The sequence below is a fragment of the Stegodyphus dumicola genome, chromosome 10 (assembly GCF_044657685.1).
Source record: "Stegodyphus dumicola isolate Sdum_Otavi_A_Nest chromosome 10, ASM4465768v1".
NCBI lineage: Eukaryota > Metazoa > Arthropoda > Arachnida > Araneae > Eresidae > Stegodyphus > Stegodyphus dumicola.
In genome coordinates this window covers 118,114,715-118,140,568 of record NC_140777.1, presented here as the reverse complement: position 1 = coordinate 118,140,568, position 25,854 = coordinate 118,114,715, and the positions used below count along the sequence as shown (strand labels likewise).

The window sequence follows — 25,854 nt, the reverse complement described above, 5'->3', positions numbered from 1 at the left end:
TCTCTCTAGAACAGGATGGTCTGGAAAAACTATAGGACGTGCAAAATCCTCTGGATCTTTACTAAGAATGAGTCTTGTCTGAATCTTCAGAATTCCATTTTCCGTGCAAAACTGTATCGTAGTATTATACTTCTTACGTATTTCAGAAGGCCATTCAGACTTGAGGATTTTTATCGGATTATTTTCTGCCTTTTCAATCTCTTCACATGAAATCTCATTTTTCAGCTTCATAGAGTTTGCCTTGATGCTGTTACAAAATCTCAAAACATAAGCAGTCACGCGGAAAATTCTTTTGTAGCTTTAAAAGTACAGAAATCTTTCACTGAATTTCCCTTCCTTCTCAGTAACTAAATTTGTGACAACTGTTTTGCGTCTCTCCAGAAGTGCTTCCTCTGGAACTGATACTTCCGATATTGGCCAAGACTCTTCCTTTCCATACAACCAAGTTGACCCTTGCCATCATTGACTCTGCAATAGGTTCGATCAGTCACACGTTCGGTTAGGTACGTCTGCTGGGTTGACGTCTCCAGGAACATGTCTCCAATCATCTATATTGGTCAGTTTCCTGATTTTTTTCACTAGATTTCCAATGAAGGTGTTCCATGGTTCTGTGTTTGTAATCCATGCCAAGAAAATCATCGAGTCCTTTCAAAAATATGTCTTCAAAGGAAAAATCAAAACTTCTAATTTTATTGAACCAATTCTAGCTCCCATGACAGCTCCTAAAAATTCCAGTCGCGAAATTGTCGGTCTCTTAGCCGGAGCTATTTTAGCCTTTGCCAAAATCATTGAAACTTTCACTTTTCCCTTTCTTCACAGTGTAGAAATGAACAGCAAGCATATTCTTGAGATGAAGCATCAGTAAATATGCGTAAGCTGCCCATTTCCGAAAGTTCCGTACAATATTCTTCGAGGAACTCGACATTTCTGAACAAGATCTAAATGTTTAGCCCATCTTCGATAACGTAATTGCAAATTGGATGGCAACTCTTCGTCTCAGTCTAACTTATTTCGGTAGGCTTCTTGGAGTAGTAACTTAGGCAATAGTGTCACAGGTGAGGTAAAGTCTATGCGATCATATATCCTGTTAACAGCAGAAAGTAATATTCTCTTCGCTACAGCCTCACTAAATTTCATGTCGGCTTGAGAACCAATGAAGTAGAATTCATCGGTTTTTGTATCCCACTTAAGGCCAACTACACTTTGACTTTCCTCACACTGAAGTCCGGAGTGAGCCCAACATCTCAGTTCAAATGACGCTTCATTCACTACTTGCATAGCTTGAGATTTCAGTTTCTCCAGTTCTTTTACGTCAATGACACTTGTGACTAGGCTGTCAACATAAACCCTTCTCTCAATTTATCAATCGTATTTTGAAGATAGTATGTTTGAAATTTTTGCAATTCTAAATGATATTTTATTGAGGCATTCAGAAGAAAAGGACTGGAAGTGATGCCAAAAACCACTCGGCAGTGTCTATAAATCTTAAGCTTGGTGCGTTCAGCATATTCCCACCACAAGAACCTCAGTACATTTCTGTCTTCGGCCCTTAAATCTATTTGCAGAAAAGCCTTCTTTATATCAGCAACTACACCCAAGGGCCCTAAACGGAATCTCAGCAGTGGTGGTGGTATCTGATGTATCAGCCTCAGTCCAACACTCAAACTTTCGTTTAAAGAAGCATATCTAGGCCGCTTGAAAAAAGCGTCGAATACTGGGTGAACTTTCGGAGTACTGCTGGATGGCTTGATAACAGGGATTTAAGTCTTATGAGGGAGATAATGACTGAGCTTAAACAGCTGCTCCATTGGAACAGTTTCTATGATGACTCCTAATTTCCACTGTTGGAATACAGCATCGTAGGCTTCGAAGTTATTTTCGTTTAACAAACGTTTTTTACCGTGCAAAGTTACGATTAAGCTATATCGTACGTATCATAAAGAGCAGGATGCCTAGCTAGCCACGGCAAAGCTACTTCATAACGTCCATCTTCAAATACCCTTAAGGTTTTCTTGAAATCCATCAAAGTTTCTTCTTCAAGAAGGATCTTATTTTTTCTTTCTACGGGATCTGTAATCCCTAAAATGTTTAAATCCCATATCTTCGGCAACTTAAAATTTTGAAGATTTAACGTGATCAAATTAACCACTTGCCTTTTCTTGTCTAGTCCCAAATTTGTCCAACCTAGTAAAGTCTCTACAGCTGAAACTCCAGATGTAAGTACCTCAATTCTTCCAATTAAAATGCTTCCAAGTACATGGGCTCATAGAAGAACTCGTATAGATGGGGTATCTCTTCCAACATCTGTCAGTTTTATCCCTCGTGAAGCAAGATCAACAAGCAATGTTTCATCACGTATTCTGGGTAGCGTTGAACATATTTTCTGTTGATCAACCAGAGACATTAAAGTAGAATATTTTTGATCTAAGCTTTCAATAGTTACTATATATCTATTATGCTCAGCAGCTGGAGAAATTCCTCCGCCAAACAGTCCTTGAGATAACACTTCCTTTTCGAAAGGAGGAAGATTTAACTCAGCAGTTAAGCTCTTTTCAACGTAGGAACGATGCGATCCATCATCCATTAATGCTCGAACACAGATTTCTTTGCCCCTATGCCGTAATCTGATTGTGATTGTTTTCAAATATATTTCGCGTTCTGAAGGGCAATTTGTCAATAGAATCTCTGTAGAATTTGGTTTTTGATCTGCTACTTTGTCCTTTGATGAGGAATTAATATCTTTACGTAAATCTGGGCAAAGTAACGCGTAATGCCTCCGTGCACAAATCAAACATTTCACACTACTGTGGCACCTTTTTGCCATATGGCCAGGCTTAAGGCAAACAAGGCAGCATCTTTTGTGTATGACGTGAGATTTCCTCTCATTTAGAGTCATCTTGGGGGGCTTTCTTACAGTCTCTACTAAAATGTGGATGATCACAAAAAATACATTTAGCCTTTTCCTGCGCGGAAGAAATAAGAGCTGAATCAGAAGGGATATCATTTCTTGTAGTATCAACTTGTAGTATCTTTTAACCTTAACTTGAGTCCCTAAACTTGATCGAGCCAAATTTATCATCTCTTATGATTCGACTTCATGGGGTAAAAAGCACATCAGTTTTCCAGGAGTCTCTGACTTGTAGCTTCTGCTTCGTCAATATTTTCTGAAATTCTACTCCTTTCACACACTCGCAGAACATTTTCATGCAAACATGACTCCACCAATGGCTCTAAAGAGTCAGCAAATTTTTCTTTTGTGCGTCCTAAGCCTTTCAATGCTCTTCATTTGGTCTCTAGCATATCGTAGAGGAAGGCTAAATCAGGGGCATTCTTCCTGGCCGTAGCATTTTTCAGAACCAGTGAAAGGAGATCTCGGACATATATTTGCACTAAAAGATCCTCCCAGCGAAATCTTAATTTCAGCTGTTGGAGGGGCCTTTGGGAAATGTTCAGCTGTTATTGGAAAACTGGATATTAATCTAGTAGCTCTCGAATCAGGCACTATAGACTGCTATAAATACTGGAATTTGTCTATAGCAGTCAATTCCCCTGAGTCGTGTATTTTTGAAAAAATACTCCAAAATGTTAAAAAGGTCTTTGGGATCACTCGAAAATATTTTTATTTCAAATTTTGGTAATAATTTTAATTTTGCCACATCACGCTCTGTAGGACTTTCCAAAAAAGATTCAGAATCTTTACTTAATAGCTTTTGAATTTTTGATTTAAGCTCAAGATAATTATCTCTATAATCCTCTGCCGCCTCAAAATCGGCTTCGTATTCAGTAATAGCTTCAGTATTTTCTACAAGTAATGACGAAATGTTATTCTGAATCTCATCTAAATGCAAAAATTTATCTTGTAACTGAGCATTCAACGCGCTCAGCTTATCGCCATCCTTGGCGTCTGCTTTCGTCGCCAATTATTGCTTCAACTTATTTACTGTAAATGAAGCTCTGAATGACTTTCGTTTTATTTTCAGAGCGTCCATATTTGTATGTACACTTAAAATGATTTGTAATAAATTCTTAATTTCTATTTATACTGAAAAATTAAAGTGTTTAAACTTTCTTAAACTTAAATCACTTTATCATCGTAAACAGCATATCGTATACTTATAAGCAGTGATTTAAATCATTCGTACTTTTATAATTTCAAATTCTGAATTCTTGAAATGCAGAATACAAACTCTGCCTTGTTTTCGGACGCCAGTTTTTGTTTTGATTCGAAATCAGACTTCGCTTTATATCCAATTTATTTCATTTACGAACACATACAGATAAATGCGATTATTTATGTGTAGAATTTAGTATAAAGATAAAGTGATTAGTACATCTTAATGATGGAAAAAGCATTCAGTATTTCAGTAATGTAACTAACTTAACTGCTGCTTGCTTAGAAGATCTGGAATTCCCCGATCGGGAATAGATAGATCGGGAATTCCCCGATCACAACATTTGAAACTGGTTGCCAGATTCATACATCAAACAAAATTAAATAAAAATAAACGGGAAATGCTAAATTTAATAGGAGTCACAACAGGCTCAAAGCAAACACTGCCTACTAGGAGAATAAAATCATGTGCTCTGAAAAGGCTGATAGGTGTAAATGTAGATACCCTATGAGGGCAGTGAAGCAAACAGAAATATTTTTTTAGTTTTCGAATTAAATACAATCGTGATTTAAATAAATTTTCTCCAATATGACAACCAAGAATGGGGAGCAGTTTCGGTTTAGATATGTTAGAATCAGACATCTTCCAAAAGAGATAGGCACTACAAACAGCTCATAATTGACATAGTAACACAAATAAAAGCACAAATTAATATGACATAACGTAAATTTAAATTAAGATGCAGTTAATGCAATTAATTAAAGTGTTGGAGGTTCACTACAAACAAGCAATCATTCTTTGTTATAATTCATGTTCTTCCAGATTCAAAATGAGTTTATAGTAATGGCACAGCATCTTCTACATAGAGAGAAATAGAACTTCCATGGAAACTTTTATATTAGTTTGCTTCGCCTAAAGCATTACGCAGGGATTAATTGTAGCATCAAAATGTCCAATTAATCCCTAATGCGGTTTTCCCTAATGCGGGTCATTAGTTATTGACTGGATAATTCAATCTCAACTGCCAACAAATACTTGCATTAATAATTAACATAATCGATACATGTATGACTTGACATTAAAAACACATTTTTCATTTCATTTATTAATAAATGCTTTATTTATTATATTTATTATTAAATACATTATTTTTATTATTAAACACACTGCATATTTTTATTATTATTAAGCAACAAAACAATTTGTTCCTTACCAATAAAAAAAAATCTGATGTGGACAACACATGACTTCCTTGTTTATAGCCTATTAAATTACACACATTTTCTGCTGTAATTCATTTAAACTTATTTCCTCGAATTTCATTAGAGATATGTTTCTCATTCACTCAATTCAGTTCTCACTTCTAGGCAAAGCAAAAATACATAAAAACTCAAAATATCTTCGTTAAAAACTGAAAAATATAGAAAAATATAAAACATCAAATACAGTTAAAACACTTAAAAGGCAGATTTTTTGGTGAACAAAACTGAAAGTTTACTTTTGATCCGAGTCGGCAAAATTACACTGAAGGTGTAGAAACTGACTTAATTTCTTATTCTGCTAAGTTTTAAATGTAAACAAATGGCTGGTCCGTTTGGCTTAGACCAACTTAAACAAATTATAAACTGTTGATAATTCTACCACTATTGCATGCAGATTAACCAAAGGCATAAATACATTAACTGGAACATTAGAACAACGTAATTCAATCCCTTTTAAAGCGAAAAATTCAAAATCTTCCAAAGTATAAGAATGAAAACTGAGTCCACCGAGCCGAGTAACACATTGGATATTTATATACTTTTATACCTGTATAAAATATTTATACATGTATACTTATATACTTTTGGTGGGACCAATTGCAACCAAAAACGGGAGGTGCACAATTACATGTTATAGCAGTCACAAATACAAAATTTCAATGTTCGGATGCTACTCGTTTTTGAATTATGCGAGATACATACGTACGTACAGACGTCAAGAAAAAAATCTGTTATTAATACATTTTAAATTCATTTTAAAGTCCTTTTTTGGGAAAAAGAGTCCTTTATTCTGTATGTACTTACAGATGTAATGCAAAAACATCGTTGAATTGCATTCGACAGCTGTCAAAATGGATATTTTCGTTGAAATACGATACTCGAAATTTTTCGCAATTACAATGCTTCCTTTACTTCGTAGAAGGAAGTAAAAAAGGTAACTGTAAACTTCATTAAGCACATAACATGAAATTAAACAACGTGAACAACTCGTTCAGCAGTCAGATAGTTACTTAGTAAAAATAACAGTAATATATAAACAAATAAATAAATATATATTAAAAAAAGGAAAAATTAAAAGGTTCAGATTTTTAACGGTCGCCGCCAAGGTTTTTTCGTAAAGTTTTATACAATTTATCAATAGGTGGAATAGCGAATGATTTTATAGGATACTAGATGAATACGCATTTAAACTAATATGGGAACGTTCTATATATTCTGCTAAGATTTTAATCTATGTTTAATTTTATCTATGATTTTAATTAGATACACCATGAATTAAATGCGTTTTTATTTAACTCACACAAATTAAAAAGTAAAAAAAATTCTTAAGTTCTGCATCTATTAATTTTAAATAGCTTAATTTTTTAATCAGTATCAGAAAGATCTAGTTCGAAAGATAAATATTCCACATTTTGACAAATGGAAACAAATTGGAATGAAAAATAAAATAATGCATTTAAGTGAAACAATGCAAAATCCCTTTTGGGCTAATAAAGAAACTGTAAGCTTTTACAGAAATAAACTTAGAACAAGCAAGGCATTTACACATGTACGCAGCATAAATTAAACAAAATTTAGGCTTTATAATATCCGACAATTTAAATAATATTACAATCACAGTTCGCATGCAGGATAATAATATTAAGATACATAATTGTTATTTTCATCTTCTGTTATACTTTTTAAAATTTTAATAATCCATATTTTATTTAACAACTCTTGGTTTCGTAGTTGCAAAGTAATCTTTATATTTCTTTATTTTTCTCTCTCTTAAGATCCTTTATTTTGTTTACAGGCAAATAAATTAACCACGTCATTTATACCAGTTTCATTCAATCCACAATGGCATGCACAGTTTTTAATCCTAAAGTGACTATCGCAGTAAACTTGCGGCAAAGCGACTGTGTTTTGTATGTAGTTGGGATAGATATGATGATGTTAATGTCTCAAGAAATTGCACGTTTCAAATGGGAGAGCCTTGGTATCATTTTGTTATTCAACCTTCATACAATACTTGAGTGAGGGGAATAATCACCGATATAGATTATAACACAAGATAATTAATTGAACAGCAAAAAATAATATTTTATTGCACAAAACGCAACATATTTATATAATTTCCGCATCTAGCAGCGACCATGAGAATCATAGCAAATATTTCAAATTTCAATATTCAAAAATTCATTTCTATAAAGTACAAGTATCAAGAGAATTCTTAACATCAAGTTATTTTATACACTTTTCTCGGCGCGCAACGAGAGCCCATCTATCTCCTAAAGGCAGAACATACTTCTCCCCAATGAACAATTGGTTCATCATAACATTAATAGCAGAAGCTTTAAATTTAGATTTAAACAAGTTTTCCAAAAGTGTTCACCAATGAAATCATATAGAATAACAAACACATATACAACAAATTTAAATTCAGATAACAGTACTAAGCAGAAAAAATTACAAAAATACTTACAATTATTCAGAGTGCAAAACAAATAGTAAAACTACTGAAACTAGCTAAATTATCATAAATCTGTCATTGCTAATCCATACTTCTAGGTGAATGGCTTTTGTGGTGAAGCATATGTAAAGGCAAACGTAGCATTTTTATGTCTTTCCACCTCTTCCCTTTCTATTCTTTATCAAGAAGGATCCTGCGAAATCAAGTCCTATATTGGAGTGCTATATCCGGCACTACACGAGAAGCTGGGAGATAGGCAATAACCTGACTGGCGGTAGTTGTTCGAATTTTAAAACATTTTATGCATGCCAAAAATATTTTTCTTATATTTTCTCGGCCTTTAACGATCTAATATTTTTGTCGCAGAGCTGATAACGTTAATGTAGATCCTCCATGGAGGTTCACTTCGTGAAAGTGTCTGACGATCACTTTAGTAACCTGATGTTTGTTGCAAAGAATGATTGGATACTTTCTGTTTTCCTAAAGATTCGAACAGTTGAGTCTACCACCGACTCTGAGGATTTCTTCTCCACCAAGGAAAGGATTTAACTTCAGGATTTTACTGCTGCGATTCGATTTCTTCCCTGCCTTCAAATGCATAATTTCTTCTCAAAATCCGAAATTTTGTATAATTTTATAAATCAAATTGCTTGCATTACCCAGCTCTTGAACTGTTTAAAGACCTCTTAAGTTTCAAAGATGTAACTTTACTATTCTTGCAGAATCTTAAACATCATGCAGTTACACACTTCAATTTTTGCCAGGATGAAAACCTAGAGATCAACTCATATTCAATCTCTAGGCTTTGACGCTATTCTATCAGTACCTGTTTTATTATAAGCTCAATCAAAAAATCAAAAGATGATGATGGTAGATTGTTTTCTTTCAACCACATTGGGCCATAGAACCAAAGTTTATTTCCCACTAGTTCAGAAGCCCTTAATCCACGTGAGACTATGTCAGCCGGCTTTTCGTTTCCTTTACAGTATTTCTACTGTGAAGGTGATACAGGATCTTGTATTTTACGTACGCGATTTGCAACAAAGGGCTTCCATTTATTCGCTGTGATCCAGTGAAGAACGATTGAGAGTCACTGAGAGAAAATATATCATCTTCTTGGATACCAAATAATTTCTTTAAATATTTAACAATTCTTGTAGCAATAACAGCTCTAAACAACATAAAGTAACTTACTGTTTGCACTTACTATTCAAAAATATCTTGAAATTCCAAACAATGTAACTTCTTGAATTTGAGTCAAAAGATTACTTAAGCATACGTTACTCTATGCCAGGCACATCTGGAATACGAAATGCTCAGCTCGATACTTTTATAAAAGATCTTTTTAACATCACTAGCCATGTCTTTAATAACATAAAAACTTATTCACTGCACAAGAAATTTGATTAAGATGCCAGGAAATTTCATCCGTCTAATACTATTAAGTGTAACACCACTCATTTTCCTTTTATGTGGAGTAATCATATATCCTTTTTCACAGTTCCTAAAATGCCGCCGCTTGCAAAATCTGGCTGGAGTTTAAGCGTCTAGGTCCATTCAAACAATTCTTCCAAAGTAAAATTTGCATTTAAATCTATAGATTGCCTTCCACATGCCGACACAACGACTATAATGGCATCAGCCTAAGCCTATAAACGTATATTATCTCTCAATTCAATGTCGAAAATAATATTTTATATTATATTCCAAAGTAGTGGGCCAAAAATAGAAAAAAATTTCTAATGCTAATATTTCCATTATTAAAAACAACTGAGCAATTACTAAAATGATCTGAAAATCAGAAAAATTTTCTAGGACAATTTGGTCTCTTTAATTCATGTAATACGCTAGGCTATCACAGACTACTAAAAGCACTTTTAACATCGAAAGAAACTAGTGCTAAATATATCTTTTGAATTTTAGTTTCTTCCATACTCTTTAAGAGATCAGAAATAACCAATGTGGTGCTTTTGCCTGTGGAAATATATAGTGTTTTTTACTTAATAAAAAGGAAAATCCTCAAAATTAATCATGATGCTCAGTCATCAGCTTATCCAATATTTTATCCCAATCGGAAAGAAGGCAAGTTGGCTTAAAGTAAGATAGATCATCCTTATTTATCCTTGCTTTATTGAATAAAACTAAGTTGGACTCCTTCCATGCATCTCTCTCAAAGTCAGGTACAGGCACAAGTAGAGGAAGAAATGGGCGGGATATCGGAACGTTTTGACAATTGTTCTCATGAAGTTTAGTCTCACCGCACTAACTGTGCAGCTGTACCCTAATTTTGAGGAAGAATACACGAGGGGGAGGTACAAAGGTCTACCAACACTCATATTCTATCACTAACCTTTCCAGAGGATTTTCATTTCGCAGCTTTTGTTGAGTGCACCTTTTTCGCAAGAACACTATACATTTCGTATTTAAACATTGATAAAATTCTACGAGATTCGAATCTGGGCTTATCGTTCCGGTAGAGCGTCACTAACCACTTGGTACATCGCAATCAATACTTTCTTCTGTAAATTCGATAACAAAGGAGTAATGCTCATCGCCTAAGCAAATGATTTTCTGCTCACCGTGGCAGGCTGTAATTATATAGAAAGACAAATCCAAGAATTTATTTATATACGTTCTGAATGGCGAAAGCACATAAGTTACAGCTGTCGATCCCCATCATAGATCGAACATGATGAGCAGAAACATATGCCTCAGACTCTTGGGCTCCGCAGCTAACTGCGTTAAGAAACTCATATACCTAAGAGTAGACCTGTATAAAAGACTTTCCAGGCAGCCTTATATCTCCTCACTGAAGCTAAGTATTATTACCCTTACCAGTATCATGCACTGGCTCCGCAACACTAATGAGATTTAAGGAATTCTGGGAAAGCTACTGAGGCTAGGATACAAGTTAATAGCAGAACAAATTACGCTAAATGAAAAAGCGATTTGGGGTAATACTCTCACAGCCCTCATGCGGAGATCACTACTCACACTTCAGAGACAAGAGCTTCTTATGGTATGTAGGGCATACCGTGTTACTTCGACAGGAAATGACAATCCTAACCTAGACACGCCGTTCCAACATTCCATACGGATGAACACTACGAAGCCACAACTCCTGATGATCCGCTTTTTACAGCAGAAGAAATTAATCATATCTTCCAACAATTGTCTAAGAAAAAAGCTCCAGGCCTGAATGAGATCGACAACGCTATAATTAAAAAGGTATATCACAGCAGGCCACAATACTTACAATAACCAGTTTCAACAAGTTACTGCATTATAGAATCTTTCTCAATGTTCATAATATAGACCAAGTCATTCTTTTTCGCAAACGCAATAAAGGTCCACAAAGTGTCGATCCCTACCATCCCACCTGCTTTTTATCTGTGCTAGGAAAAATTACGGAAAATTAATAGTTACTAGATTATCTCACCATCTATACAAATAGGCCACATGGCAAATTTTCTCAAGACGCGAATTAGTATCCTAAGCAACAACATGAGACGCTTGGTTTCACTTAAAGGGATTATCTCATCTAAGCTGTTTAACATCTGGCACAGGACCATTACAGAAAGAATAATCATATAAGCAGCAATCGGGGGTGGTGAACTTACCTTTAGCCATGAAAGGATTCTGCTCTCAATGTAGACACTGCAGCTACTTCAAACATGCAGGGCTAATGGTCTTGTTTCAAGCCATCCTATCTTGCCAAAACGAGATTTTAGTTTCGTGTGTTATGCAAAGTAAAAATACTATTTAAGCTGGTGTCTGAGTTACTTCAGATAGAACGTGTTCAACCCTTCGGCCACATCATTGCCGGTTAGTCTACATCGGTGGTAGGGCCGAGAGCCAAATACGATTTATATATCTCTGTGCAGCTTCTGCTGATTATTTCACTTATTTCTAAATTTTATATTTCTATTTTGAGTTACAACCAAAGTTATTGGGGTAGATTTGTAAGCACTAGGAGTGCCGACTGTAAATACTTTTCTTGAGTTGAATAAAAGGTCTTTTCACCTTTTCCACGTGTTGTTGAACTTAGCGAATAGGTCGCTTCACAGTTCAAGTAAAGCTCTAGCAAACAAAATAGCTTTAATTTATCTAAATTCCTATAGGATTATCATATAAATATTAACTATAATGAACAACGTCAAATAATCTTATAGTACTTAAGATTTTGTTTCTTCCTTATACTTGTTACTTAGTTAGCAAGTTAGTTAGTTCGTAGTTCCCTACGAACTGCTATCATAGGTTATAATTAGTTTTATATTGTATTTACTTGCTACCTACTGTGTAAGCATGTTATTGAATTAGAAAAGCAAGGAGCATTTAGCAATATATAGATGCGTAATAAGCACAGCACAGAGTATTATTTTTAATATTTAAGTTTCACTGTCTATCAGCGAATTGCTTTTGGTGTCCGCCGAACGCCCTTTTCTGCAATGTTTTCACCTGTAAACTTTCAATATAGTGTTTAGTGTAGCGTCACTCGTTGTTGGTTACTACGAATGGCAATTACATAATTACATAAATAATTTTAAACAGTCAAGAGAAATGTTGTATACCATCGTGATAATGCGCTTTCACTCGATTGTATGCTATAATATGCATTTCCATCAGCGTGGTTACAGAATTGAAAAATGTACGGTAGTAAAATGTAGATTCGCACTTGCCTTATTTACATTTAAGGCACCCTTCGATTATGATACCGTGAGAAGTTAGTCGAAAAGTCTACAACAATATACGATATATTAAGGTTTGTTTGATATGACTTTTTATGGGATTATGCATGCTTGAATTATTTTTATTGCATTAACTCAAATTGTGCTGTTTGAAACACATGCTAATTTTTAAGTTATTAAAACAAAAAGCGTAATTTACTTTATTATGTAATTTTATCGAAATAAAGTTTACTTCTATCACACCTCCTAAGTAATTTACAGTAAGAAAAAAATGTTTTCTCGAAAGATTATTTTTAAAGCTAAAAATTATTAATTAATGTAATTTATCAAGAAAGAATCGAATCAAGAAAGAAATTACAAGAAATAATTGAAAATAAAAGGAAAACGGAAAAGCATTTTGCGAGAATAACTTTTACTCTCTTTCATTTGCTTAACTGATTTTCAAGTAAATGTCTGAGTTCTAAGGGTTAGATATTCCATGTACATGACAAACTATTCTTATTGTTCAACAATATAAACGAAACTTCATCTGACTGATTAAAAATTATTTAACACTTTGCAAACAAGTCTAAACGATACCCGATATCATTCATTATCTTCCATTTATCTACAGAAATTTCATTTTCACTTTTCGAACGCAAAAGTACTGCGTACTGTAAATGAAATATTTTCGATTGAACAATTTATCGCATCTACAGGAATACTTTTCGTGATAAATATGCATTAATCGCATGTCTGAAACGGATATAAATGAAGTGTTATCTCTGATTAACACTATTTCGCAGTAAACTCTGAGGCTTTCTTGAAATCTGACCATCAAAATGTTTCTCTATAAGTAAGTTAGTGTTTGATTATTTTTTGAAATTTTCCTTAAGAATATCACAAAGCGTACATGGAAGCTTATATGAGAATCTCTCAGAATCATTTTTGTGTTTTGTCTGGAGCTTAAAACTCTCCAAACACCATGAATTAGTATTGTAGAAGATTCGCCATGGAAGCAAAGTAATATAAGGGCAGTGCACATATTTTATAACCTTGCAAACATTTTCCGGTTCATAAAAAAGTTTTAACAATCACTCGTTTTAAATCTTTCCAGGTTAAAAATCATACATAATGCTTACTAAACAGAAGTATCCACTTGATTGCTATTTCTGTTTAGACTGATATCTAAACAGAAGATTGTCACTAGACTGATATCTGCCTAACTGTAAGTTTTCAGTTCTGACTGATATGGGTTAATCAATGGTATCAGGGAAAGAAATTTAATCTGAAGGTTTAATAATTGCTTAGAATTTTCCTTTATTAAAATGAAATTTCACAAACATTTTTTCCACCAATGTTACTCGAATTCAAGTGAAATAAATGCAAAACAAATGCTTAATGGTCAGTTACGCATGTGATCTTACTGAACTATCTCTCATCTATGAATCGTGCTACTCATTTTAAGTGTTGGTGATGTTTTGTTAGACAGTTTTGAAATTATTTAAAACCTCTCTATACAGCAGCGTATAAATTCTGTGTGTGCCTGTAAAGTACCATTCAGTTTCATTGTATAGAAGCAGTTTTTTGCGACACAAGCTCCTCACGTTGTTTTTTTAAACGACAGGGTGCTGTCCTTGAAAATTTTACAAACACCACAAAATGTAAATAGAGACTTGCATTATTATTTGAATAAAAACGCTAAACTTAGGGTTTATGCTTGCCAAATATTTGTTTATTCAAAAATGATGTGCAATACTTTCAAGAAGTTTAAAACTTTTGAAAACATTTCTTTGCTAATTTTATATTACCGTGATATTTTGGGTGAATCAGGAGAACGTGAAGAGGCTCCAGAGTTGAAAAGCAAGCGTACTTATATAATGCAAAATATTAAGTGATACGTTTCATATTTTAGTAGAACGCAGAATTTTGTAAATTATAATACTAATTGATTTCTATTATTAGTGCCAGAGTACAATGAATTATTACTTGGGGATGTATAAGGAACTCAGTTATGAAAGCTTCAACGTAGTGAGAAGTTGTTTTCAAGAGTGAATCATTCACAGAAAAAAGTAAAGGGGTAGCTTATGTTATTTGTCTCAATAATTTTAAATTAATTGCAGGTTTCTTTTCTGACAGGTGGCTCTCCTGGATATGCTTGCTGCTTTTTGCGGAATTTGAAACTGTTTTCAATGGTGATGCAATACAAGAAGGAAAAAAAGAATCTTTCAAATATTTAGCAGAATCAATGGATTATCCGTCACTATTCAGAATGTTTCCGCGTCAGTCTAAAATTACTATATTTATTATTTAATGGAAGTATTTCAATAAAATTTAAACTTTAAATCCAACGCATGTTTGAGGTGTTGATTAAACAGAAAGATCTATGACAAATTAAAACTCTGCGATAAGACCTTTGATCTTAGGCTTATAAGCGAATAATATGACAATGATCCTACGACAAGAATGTTATTATAAATTGCGCAGGTTCCAGAACCTCGTTTGATAAATGCATCTATCTACAACGTTTATCAGTATAGCCTATGACGTTGTCACAATTACATATAGTAGCTTGTTTAAACAGCTTATAATATACCCCAATAAAAGGCAATGGAGGACGCTTTTATATAACAACGAAATTTATTTATCATTCAGTGGAGGTATACAAATTGATTACGAGTTGTTGCAGTTATTAGTTATTAATCAAATATCTCAGTTACTCTTGCTCCTATAACAATCTTGAAATGCGTATAATATGATACATCATAAATTAAGTTGACTTTTGTGTTAGATGTATTGGACTGACGATGCACCTGATTTTGTTTCAGTAATCTTCAGCTTTTTTTAAACGCAGATCGCGGAAAGAGGAATTAAAACTTAATTGTATGTTGTTATAGATTACGATTACGAAATATAACGTTAAGAGTTGCATTCGCAATAGTTTCTCAATAAATTTGGACTCATAACCATTTAATTTATTAGATACACACTAGATAGAATAACAAATCCATGCAAATATTTCCTTGCAATTTATTAGAACTTTTTATTACAATGCATTTACTTTTACATTTTTATTATTATTTATCACTAATTTTACCTCATGTTTTGAGGTACTTATTTGTGTCTCTTCCACATTTATCCATACAAACGTAACTCTGGAATTTTCCTTCGTTAAATACGTTTCTATGCTATTCTTTATTTATGAATTTCCTGTAATTGTTGGCATTTTGAATAGATCTCATGCACAGGTTGAGGTACCGCTTGGTATGTTTTCCACGTCAAATTTAGTTACTCATACATTGGTATCTTTTTATTTCTTGCTATGCTTTACGGCATTTTATTTGAAAGATGAATGCGTTTCATGTGTTGACTGAGGGGTAGAAACATTCTGAATCGTATTTTCTAAGAAATTCTAGTAAGCGCCGTCCTCAAGCCTATCTCGAATATACCGCTATAAATAACCTGGCCAATAACCAATGGATTCTTTTAAATGTATCAACCAGCTAATTGAAACAAATAATGCGGATATCGGTAATCGGTAGAACTCAACTTGGATTTAATTCTGGAGTTTAATTTTGAGTCCATCACGCAAGAATTTTCAGCTTTAACTCAGTGATTGGAATTTTTTATCATTTTTGGATATACTAAATATAAATTTTTGGTAACAGCAAATACTTAGGAAGTGTTTCAAGAATTTGAGGCCTTCTTCAATTCCTTTCATAGAATTATAGCAAAGTAATTTAATGTGGCAACAAATGTGATTATCGCCAGTTGAAAAAAAGAAAACATAAAATGTGACGGCTAGGATACCAGAGTGAACCATAAAGATTTCTAGGGAGAATACCAGGTACATCTGTAGAACTCGAGGAGTCATACAGATATCAGGAACGGATAACTCAGAAAAAGACTAATTGAGGCCGAGTTGTAAAAATTACTTAGATTTTTAGAGTCAAAAAAGAAGAGAAATTGTTTGCTTCCTCGGCAGGATTCGATGCAACATTTTGCATTTGCCACCTCAACGCGTGAAAAACTTACATCACAAGATTATGTACGGCAGAATGTGATGATTCCTCATAAGGTGAGTGGTTGTGTATTCTGCTTTATATACAGACTTTGTATGTTTACAATAAATCACTGTGAACATGGAAAGAGCTCTTTTCTTAAAGATCCTTAGGAAAGTCAATAGCTAGTTATTTTGGAAAACGGAGTTAGCTTTCCTTATTCCGGGAACATTGCGAATATTCTTATGAAATTCATTCACTAATCATAGGCAACTGTAAGCGTTAATTAAAAATTCAAGATATAAAATGAATACTTTTTCTTTGAATAGATCCATGTCCGAAGCCTCCCGAAAGACCTATGGACTGCACTGAGGTCCTGCTGAATGGACATAATACTAGTGGAGTGTACACGCTTTGGCCTAAGAGTAGAATTTTGAGTTGCGAAACGGTGAAAGCATACTGCGACATGGATACTGATGGGGGAGGATGGACGGTAAGAAATTTTGTATGCTAACTTTTTAACTACAGTAAAAAGATCTAAGATCTTTTTAACTACAGTAAAAGTAAAAGATCTGCTGAGTGTAACCTACCACAGGTGAGATTCTCTGAAATTGGCTAACATTTTGGAGAACATAAATACAAAAGGAATTGGTAACTATAGTACTATTTAAAATGAGCATTACTTAATCTGTCGTAGTTTTCAATTATTTTTAATTTGACCATCTATTAAAAAAGAAAAATTATTTTTAGAGGAAGTAGTAGCATATGGTACTACTTGATTTTTCACTGCTCCCACGAAAAACCGCCAAATTATGTGAGCCGCGTAAAGTCATAACACTCTTTTCTCAGTTTAACATCTATTTGTCGAATCTGACGAGCTGCGTGATATCGTAACTATCTTTTTTTAATTTAAACATTTATGTAAAAAAAACGGAAATTTCACTTTTACTTTCAGATTCTATATGCCGAATTTGATAAGCAGCGCAATATCGTAGTAGTTTCTTTCAGTTTAAACATTGTAAAAAAAATGTTGAGAATTTTTAATTTAACAATTAGTGAAGAAGATGCTTATGATTTTTCCAGGAAAAAGATATATTACCTCGCAATCGAATATAAGTAAATAGCCACCAAATGAAATCGTATGTAAACGAAAATTTTTGGAGGTGCAACACAGAATGCTATAAGCAAAAACACAGCATTCAATCCGATAACTAGTTGAGTGGTTTCAGAGTACCATTCTTAACAATGCTTCGTTTTATCTGCTTCGTTGAGTAGAAGAACTGACGTCGCTTAAGTGATGCGATAAACAGCTTAACATGGGTCAAAATAGCACGGCTGACTGGAACAATTTTATAACAGAGGTTTATTCCCCAGATTTACGTCGACAACCTAAAGGACCAATAGGTGGCCTCGAAAATTAGATGAAATTGACCAGAGATTTTTTGTGCTGTGGAAAACCAACTCTGACAGGGTACTTCCACAACACTGGATGTTCGGTGAGTCATGCCGAGAAAGTGGCAAATGTTTCTTGTCCAGCTTCCAAAGCGGAAAGCAAGCACACTGATATCAACGACTGTAGACCACTTATTGGAAGACAATATATTCAGCTTGTTAGCCAGCCTATAAAACAGAAGAGCTTGAAAAGGCTGATTTTAGCAATTAAACTGTGAATCACAAATTTAATTTTGTAAATGTAACAACGGGTGCCCACACTCAAAATGTGTGGAAAGATTGTTGGACTGTGTTAAATGGTGAAACAAAAACAAAGGGGTACGGCTCGACATCCCATATAGTCGAATCTTTCGGAATTCATGTGGCGGAAATCCTCTGGGAAGGTAAGCTTTTGATGCCATATTAAAAGCGATCATGGAGATATGTCAGCGACAAACTAAATGCGATTAGTTTAAACTTGGCGATAATCTTGGTTCCATTTTGATAACGGGGGCCGTAAAAATCAAGTGTTACCTAGATTATATACTTCGTCTCATCCAAACAACATCACCATTCAAAATAAGAGATTTTAAAGCTACATTTACGGTAATGTAAGGTTGAACAAAATTACAACCTTAAAGATACGGAAAAGTCAGGGTTTTGAATAGCCGTTATGGCGGGTAATAATTGCTGCGACAGGCCCTTCTGAAAGAAAGAGACTTTGTTTCATTTCAGATGGGCAGCAATATAATATCTGGTTTACTGATACTAAATTTTGTAAACTTTAATTCATCTTGAAAGTTTGATTCACCATTTACGTTGCAGTATTTCAATATTTTAATCCGTTCATATTTTTCTACAGTTTTTTGTTAATTTTCTCGTGTTCTTTCGGCACTGCTGGTGGCATAGGCATAATTGATCAAAGTCAGGTGCTCTAGTGTCATCCAAAGATTTTAGTAATTATGACTTGCAGTTATTACCACCTAATGCAACCATAAATGATACTTTTTAGTTTTCGTTGTCACCACTTCATTGCCGCATAACATCAGTATCGTAAAATGACTGTTCTGATTGGTAGGCCAGTATTACAAAATTACTGCTCTAATTAGCTTAATGGAGTATTTTCCATTGGCGAACACGTGATAGAAATATAGATTCAAATTAATGAAAAGGTGAAGGTATGATAAAGAGTGTTATCAGTTACATATAAAAAGTGAGAAACGTACATCCTGAGGCGAAACCCTCTGAAAATAATCAATTTTAATAACATCATAAATAAGCACTGGGAATGAAAATTACTTCTCTGATATGAGAACATTCGCAGAAGCTCAAAATTACTTCAAACAATGGATAATCATCTTAGAAATGAGTTCACATCATAAATGATAAATTTTAATTGTAATATCAAATAAAATCTAAAATTTAGGTCACGTGCTACGCATTAGCATCAAGAACAATATCAAAGAACTACGCAGGATTTAAAATAGCATACCTTTAGTAGCGATATGTTTTTGAAATTCATGATAATTTCTCTCTTCTACTGAAAAGAAAAATAGTAAAATCTAATTTTTTTCTTTAAACGAAGTTCTAAATTACTCAAAATAAAAATATTAGGCCATAATCTACAGTGAAAAAAAGTAAAAGGGTGGATTTTGCAAAGTTTTAAACTAGATTAACAAAAAAAGCAAAATGTTTCCTTTATTTTCATTCAACGCTTCTATATTTTACATTGAATTATCCCACAATCCTAGAAAACTCATATGGATGCTTTAATGAGCTTTTTAATTTAAAGAAAATTAAAGCTTTTATTTAAATTCTTTCAATCTACGCTGCAAATTAAAAGTACTTTAATTACCTATATTTGCAAACGGCAAACTAAAAACTACTTTAATACCAGAAAGGCATGAGTTTATTCAGATCAAATAAATTAAAGGCTTCAAGAGCCTTAATTATCTTAGCAGTGTTTAGACCATTTTAAGTAAAATTAAGCATCAAAGATTGGGCAAGGAACACAGAAGACGATGTTATCAGACATTTCCCTCATTTTAAACTTCCTTCACGTCATTTTTAAATACGGTGACCCAAAATTTACATCTTCTGAAATAACTGAATTAAAGCATGGCAATGAAATTAAAATAAATAAATAAAAATAATTATTTAAACTTGGTAAACATCACTGATATTTCTAGCAAGAATAAATAGACATTTTATTTTGTTACCCAGGTGATTCAAAGAAGAGGAAATTTTTCGAGGCCTGAGGACTATTTTTTCAAAAACTGGATTGAATACAAAAGAGGTTTCGGAAAACTGAATGAAGATTTTTGGTTTGGTAAATATAGTAATTAGTATATTTTAAAAGAGTTTTTAATAATTTCGTACCTGGATATTTTTCCTGCTGCATGTACCTGGATATTTTTGATACCATACTGAAATTTTTTATACTGGATATTTTTTAATGCATTTGCAAATAAAGGATGAAATTTAGTTGAATATTAATTATGAAATATTGCATAACTCCGCTAACAGTAGATGCGCTCTTTCGCAATGGTTTTTATTTCTGTAAATATGTCTTTTTTCCCTCGCAAATGTGCAATTTTTCGATCTGTTTTCGATATTCATTTTATTTTTTAATCGAGGAAACCAGAGTAAAAAAGACTAATAATTTCCAATTAATATCCTCATAAAATATTTAATACGCATTTCATTTGGTGAATTTTTAATGTGATCGGTAGAAAAATTTGCTTTTGCTAATTTAAGTCATACATGTATAGTACAGCTAATGCGGAATGATAAATTAGAACAAACGCTTTTCAAAGCAGACTGGGTGGTCAGCAATTTACTGAAAGTGACGACATCTATTGAATTAGATACGTAAGTCACATAATACATTGCTGCAAACTAATCTATTAAAATTATATATAGCTAAGAATACTTTGCTGTAAGTCCTTTGTTGAATGTCTGAAATACATAAAAAAGAAAAGCAAATATAAAATAAAGCAAAAAATAGCTATTGAGCTCCAAAAGAAAAATACACAAAATTCAACAACTAAAAGGAAACTATGTAGTACCTTTGAGATAATTTAGGGACTCTAGATTATCTCTCACGTTTATGTCTTTTCGGTGCTACTTCATTGATTAAACGAATGAAAGATATGTTCATTGCTGGGCCTCTTTAGTAATTTCATAACTTTACTCTGCGTTGAATAAGTACTTAGCAACTTTATTACCACCTTGAACGTTATCATTTTCACATTACTAATTAACTAATCAATTCATTCGTCAACTTGCCCGTTACCAGATTCCTAGCAACATGTTAAACTATTTATTAAGTTTGTACAAACATTACGTTATTTCGAAGCAGGAGACATAAAAATTGACCAATGTCCTCGCCGGGACACGAACCACGGACCTCTCGAATGCGCACCGAGCGTACTGACCATTACACCACGAAGGCATGCTAAGAAGGCGGGCGAAATACTTTATAAATCTATAATCCTAAAATTTTCTATCATTTCTGAGTTCTCTAGGAACGCGTTTTCAGAATCTTTAGAAAACAGTCTTGTGGATTCGAACGAATCTTAATGAATCCCATAAATCTGCCCTGCTTTTTTTCAATAAATGAATTTTATTGATTTTTAAATGATCTGGCCTTTCCCTTCTCAAACAAAACCAGTGGTAAAAGTTTATGGGTGTATTTTTTCTTCATACTACAAGAAATACCTAATCTATTGGCTTACATGATGCAATTACAATCGAGGAACAGTAATTGTTTTAATTTTTTTCTCTTACAATTATTATGGTACCACGCTATGATGAACTATTGTTTTGTATAAAAGTTGCGTCTTGCTTGGGTTACATTAGTTACTCCACGCGGATGCAAAATATTGATAAAGTTCTACCTTTAAATTTTTCTTCATGTATTCGAATATTCGACTGTGTTATTCACAAGAAACTACAAAATTTCATTCTTAATTAAGAAACGTTTATATTTTAAATTGCACGAAAGTGTTTCGTTTTCTTATAATCATCGGCGTCAGTTTGCACGTACAACGATTAACCTCTCTGTCCATCAAAAACTTTCTGTATTAAGAATTCCTGCCATCCCACCGAGCTGCTTTATCAACGGCTTACGTATCCTTACAGTAATCGGAGAAATTCTACAAATAAAACAACTAACAGGTACGTGCACTTAAAATACTGGTTTCAGTTGTAATCTGAACGCTTGTATTTATAAGCTGTCATTCTTTTTTTTTTTTTTTTTTTTTTCCCAAATTCAGCATTTTCACGCTTTTCTTTCCCTTTAAACTTCATTATAAGTTTTTTTCCTGGACTATCAACTTGATTTGAAATGTCTTTATTGCCAAGCCTCCGCCTTCTATCTAGTACCTAAATGCATGAAAAGTTTATTTTCATTTACCACATTTTTAAAAACACTAATTTAATCTCCATTGTGTTATTTTAATCCTATATCTTTTCAAAAGACATTTTTACTGTACAGCACATATTCATGGCAAAGAAACATAACTTCAGATACTATAGTTCACTTGAAGTGGGCAAAAAAATATGTCTGTGTCTTTATTAAATGTTCTGATTCATTAAAACTTGATGCCTCGCTTTCAAGAGTCTAACTGCTAAGCATAAGAACAAAAACATCGATTCCCCAAACGAACAAAATAATGAATTCCTCCCTTTTCGGGAGGTAAATGTGTCCTCGGCCGGTTTTGGTTTCTTCGGATGACAGATTTTTATCAAATGCCAAGATTCCGACTATCGAGTTTGTAGGCATGAAACACAGGGCAAATTAATTTGGCTTATTGAAAACGTTTTATTGTTGTAACCGATCAGTAAGTTCCTATCAACATAAAATAGCCTATTAAATAAATGATACGAACTACAAAATTACTTTTTAAGTTATTATAGCTTTATAAGCATTATGAGGTGAATTAGAGAAAGAAATATCATTCGGAGATTTGCGCCTTGACTTTCTCATGAATGACAGCACGAACACTCGGGAGAATCACATATGAACTAAGGAAAATTTCTGTGATTCTCAGGAAACCCATCTACTTAGTTTGTTTTCTGTTGAAATTCATGCGTCTTCGGGCATTGTTCTACAAGAAGGTAATGCTTATATATCTATTACATGTTCCGTAGCGGCCGACAGTTACGATAATAAGTGAAAAATATAACTTTTAACTGTAGTTTCAGCAAGAAAGCCTTATAAAGAAAAAAAAATGCGGGGCCACACATGCTTTATTTTTTAACAAATTGAAATAAATATGCGTTGTTTTATTAAAATAAATTAACTTCTTTTCATTATCGATGTTTTTAATTTGAATCATATATGTATGGGTACATATTTATTATAAATTTGTAAAAGTTTCGTTTCATTTAGTTTTGATTTCATAAAGATGGAAAAAATTCAAATTAATGAGATGGATGAATTTGCTTTTGTTGAACAAGCAAATCGATATCGGGTCCAATAGACGAGGTTGCAATTCTTAATGCATTTTCAAGATGTTTGTCAGTGATCTTTGTCCAATTTTTGTTTTTTTGTATACGTCATTTATGAAAATAATTGTTCACAATTATAGGTACTACCAAAAGCTGAAGACATTAATAAAGCATGATTTTGAAAATTAGGATATTTATCGCGGGGTAGGTAATCTTCATGAAACTCCAGTAAAGAAATATTTTCAAATTTTTCTTTCAGTCGAATGTCACTTTGCAGTTCAATGCATTCCATTTGAAGGTAATGTACTTATTTCTAGAAAAAAAGGGGTGTAAAATATGTTGAAATACTCTTCATTTTTTCGAAAATCAAGAAATCTACTTTCAAACTCTAGAATTAAATCAAAAATTAATGCAGCATATTTTACATATTTTGTGCAACTCACAGGTTTATGTGCAGCCAAAGTACTGAATTGTGTCAAATCTTTTACTTTTTATTTGATTGTGCCAAAATGTTAATTTTCTTTCAAACGCTGTTGTTGGAACATATTATTAATAAGTTGATTTTTTCTTTGAAGTTACAAATTCAAATCATTCAAATGTTCTGTTAAGAATACTAAAAAAGCTAAATCTAAAATCCAGTCTTCGTCTTCAAATTCAGTCTCAGGTTTCCCTTTCGTTTCCATAAATATTTTTATTTCAGTTCTTAAATCTTAAAATCTTTTGAGCATTTTCTCCTTACTGAGTCATCTCATTTCTGTATAATAAATAACATCTGCAAATTCAGTGCTCATTACCTTACGAAAATCTTGAAATTGTCTATGATATATATAAGCAAAAGAGAGAAAAAGGTCTAAGTTCTTTTGCTCTTATAAAGTTAATGGTTTTTATAACAACGCTTAATAAGCTTTCCATTTTAAAAAAGGTTTCCGCATAAACTGCCCTGATGTACAATACAATGATATGCCATTATGATCATATCGCCGGTAGCGACGGCTTCATTATTAACCGTTTTAAAGAGTCCCCTATTTTTAACATCCACAGCAAAGGCTCCATCGGTTATGATAGCTGATAAATTTTTCATAGATAAGGAAAACCTTTTCATTGTCGTTTTTAATGCATTGAATTTACTACAGACTTGATTGTGTCCTTTAACGATGCTAAAGCAACCATTTCTTCCGTGATATTATAATATTCGATTCCTTTGATAAAGATTACCAGTTATGCCGTATCAGAAGCGTCACTGCTTTCATCCATGGCTAACGAATGAAATTTAAAACTGATGCATTTGCTTTTTAAAGACTTTTCAACTGAATTCCCCAACTCTTCAATTCTTGAGGCTATAGTTTAGTGTGTAGAAAAATCCAACTTTATTTTAGGGCTAATATTGCTTACTATGCTTTCCATACATTCTTTTATAAATTCGCCATCAATAAAGCGTTTTGATTTTTTCGCTATTAAATTTGCTAAGACATAACTTGCTTTTGCAATGTTATTATTTTGAGTAGCTGTCTTTTAAAAAAAATTGTTCAGACGATAGCCTTTTTTTTTTTAGTTCTGCCATTTTATCTTTACGGCAAATGCCGGGATATACATCATATTTTGTGGCATGCTTTTGACTATACTGTAGTTTCAAATTGTAGTCTTTAAAAACTGACACTAAGTCCCTACAAATTAAGTAAGGTGCTTAACTATTCTCCTCAATAAAAAAGTATTTCTCCGTCCAAAGTTTTCATTAAAAACTCTTTTCTTCATCTTCAGTTTTTCTTTTTTTATGTTCTACTTGTTTTTTCAATGACATGAAGGCCATCTAAAAAAACTATATATTTTAATTTTATAAGCAAATATCCATAATGATTATGAATTATACATACATTTTTAACAATTTGACACAAGAATTAAGAACTTAAAATACAATGCAATATACTGCATACAAATATTGTAATTTGTATACATATTAAAAAAATTTTGAATGTTTAACGACGGCAAAAAGACATTGATAATTAACGGTTGATTATTTTTGGAAATTTAAAATCGAGTATTTAAATATTTTACGAGTTCTGATCTTTTGTGAATAGCAAAAGTATAAATTCAACTACATGCTAACTAATTTTTATAGCTAATAATATTACTTGTACTTAACTTATTATTATTACTTATAAACCTGAGATCTGGTCCCGCAAATGACAAAGACAGTTCCCGCCAAGAATTAAAGAAGCAATAGTCCCTTACAGTGATATAAACCTGTAGCGCCATCTAGGTGCAAAACGAGACATGAAATATGAATATTATAATATTCTTAGCCTACACGGAGAAAACGTGGAATCCGTATTGAAAAGAGAAGTAAACTTACACAAGCTATTTTCACGTAACCCGTATTACGAGACGGATTTCACATCCCGTGGAAATCGCGGGAGCCGTGCGCGGAAGGTTTTTAATACATCATGACATACTAAGATGTTTTTATTTAATTTT

At 33.1% G+C, this 25,854-nt stretch overlaps 1 protein-coding gene across 2 annotated transcripts in view; it reads left to right on the top strand.

Annotated features, from left to right (window-relative positions):
• LOC118182974 (techylectin-like protein) overlaps window positions 1–25,854 on the top strand; it is an 81,488-nt gene that overhangs the window by 51,703 nt on the left and 3,931 nt on the right. For both annotated transcript variants that reach the window (XM_035352368.2, XM_035352367.2), the window contains exons 6-7: window positions 16,827–16,990; window positions 20,152–20,257. In XM_035352368.2, coding sequence (XP_035208259.1) covers window positions 16,827–16,990; window positions 20,152–20,257 — 270 coding nt within the window. The remainder of the gene's footprint in view (window positions 1–16,826; window positions 16,991–20,151; window positions 20,258–25,854) is intronic.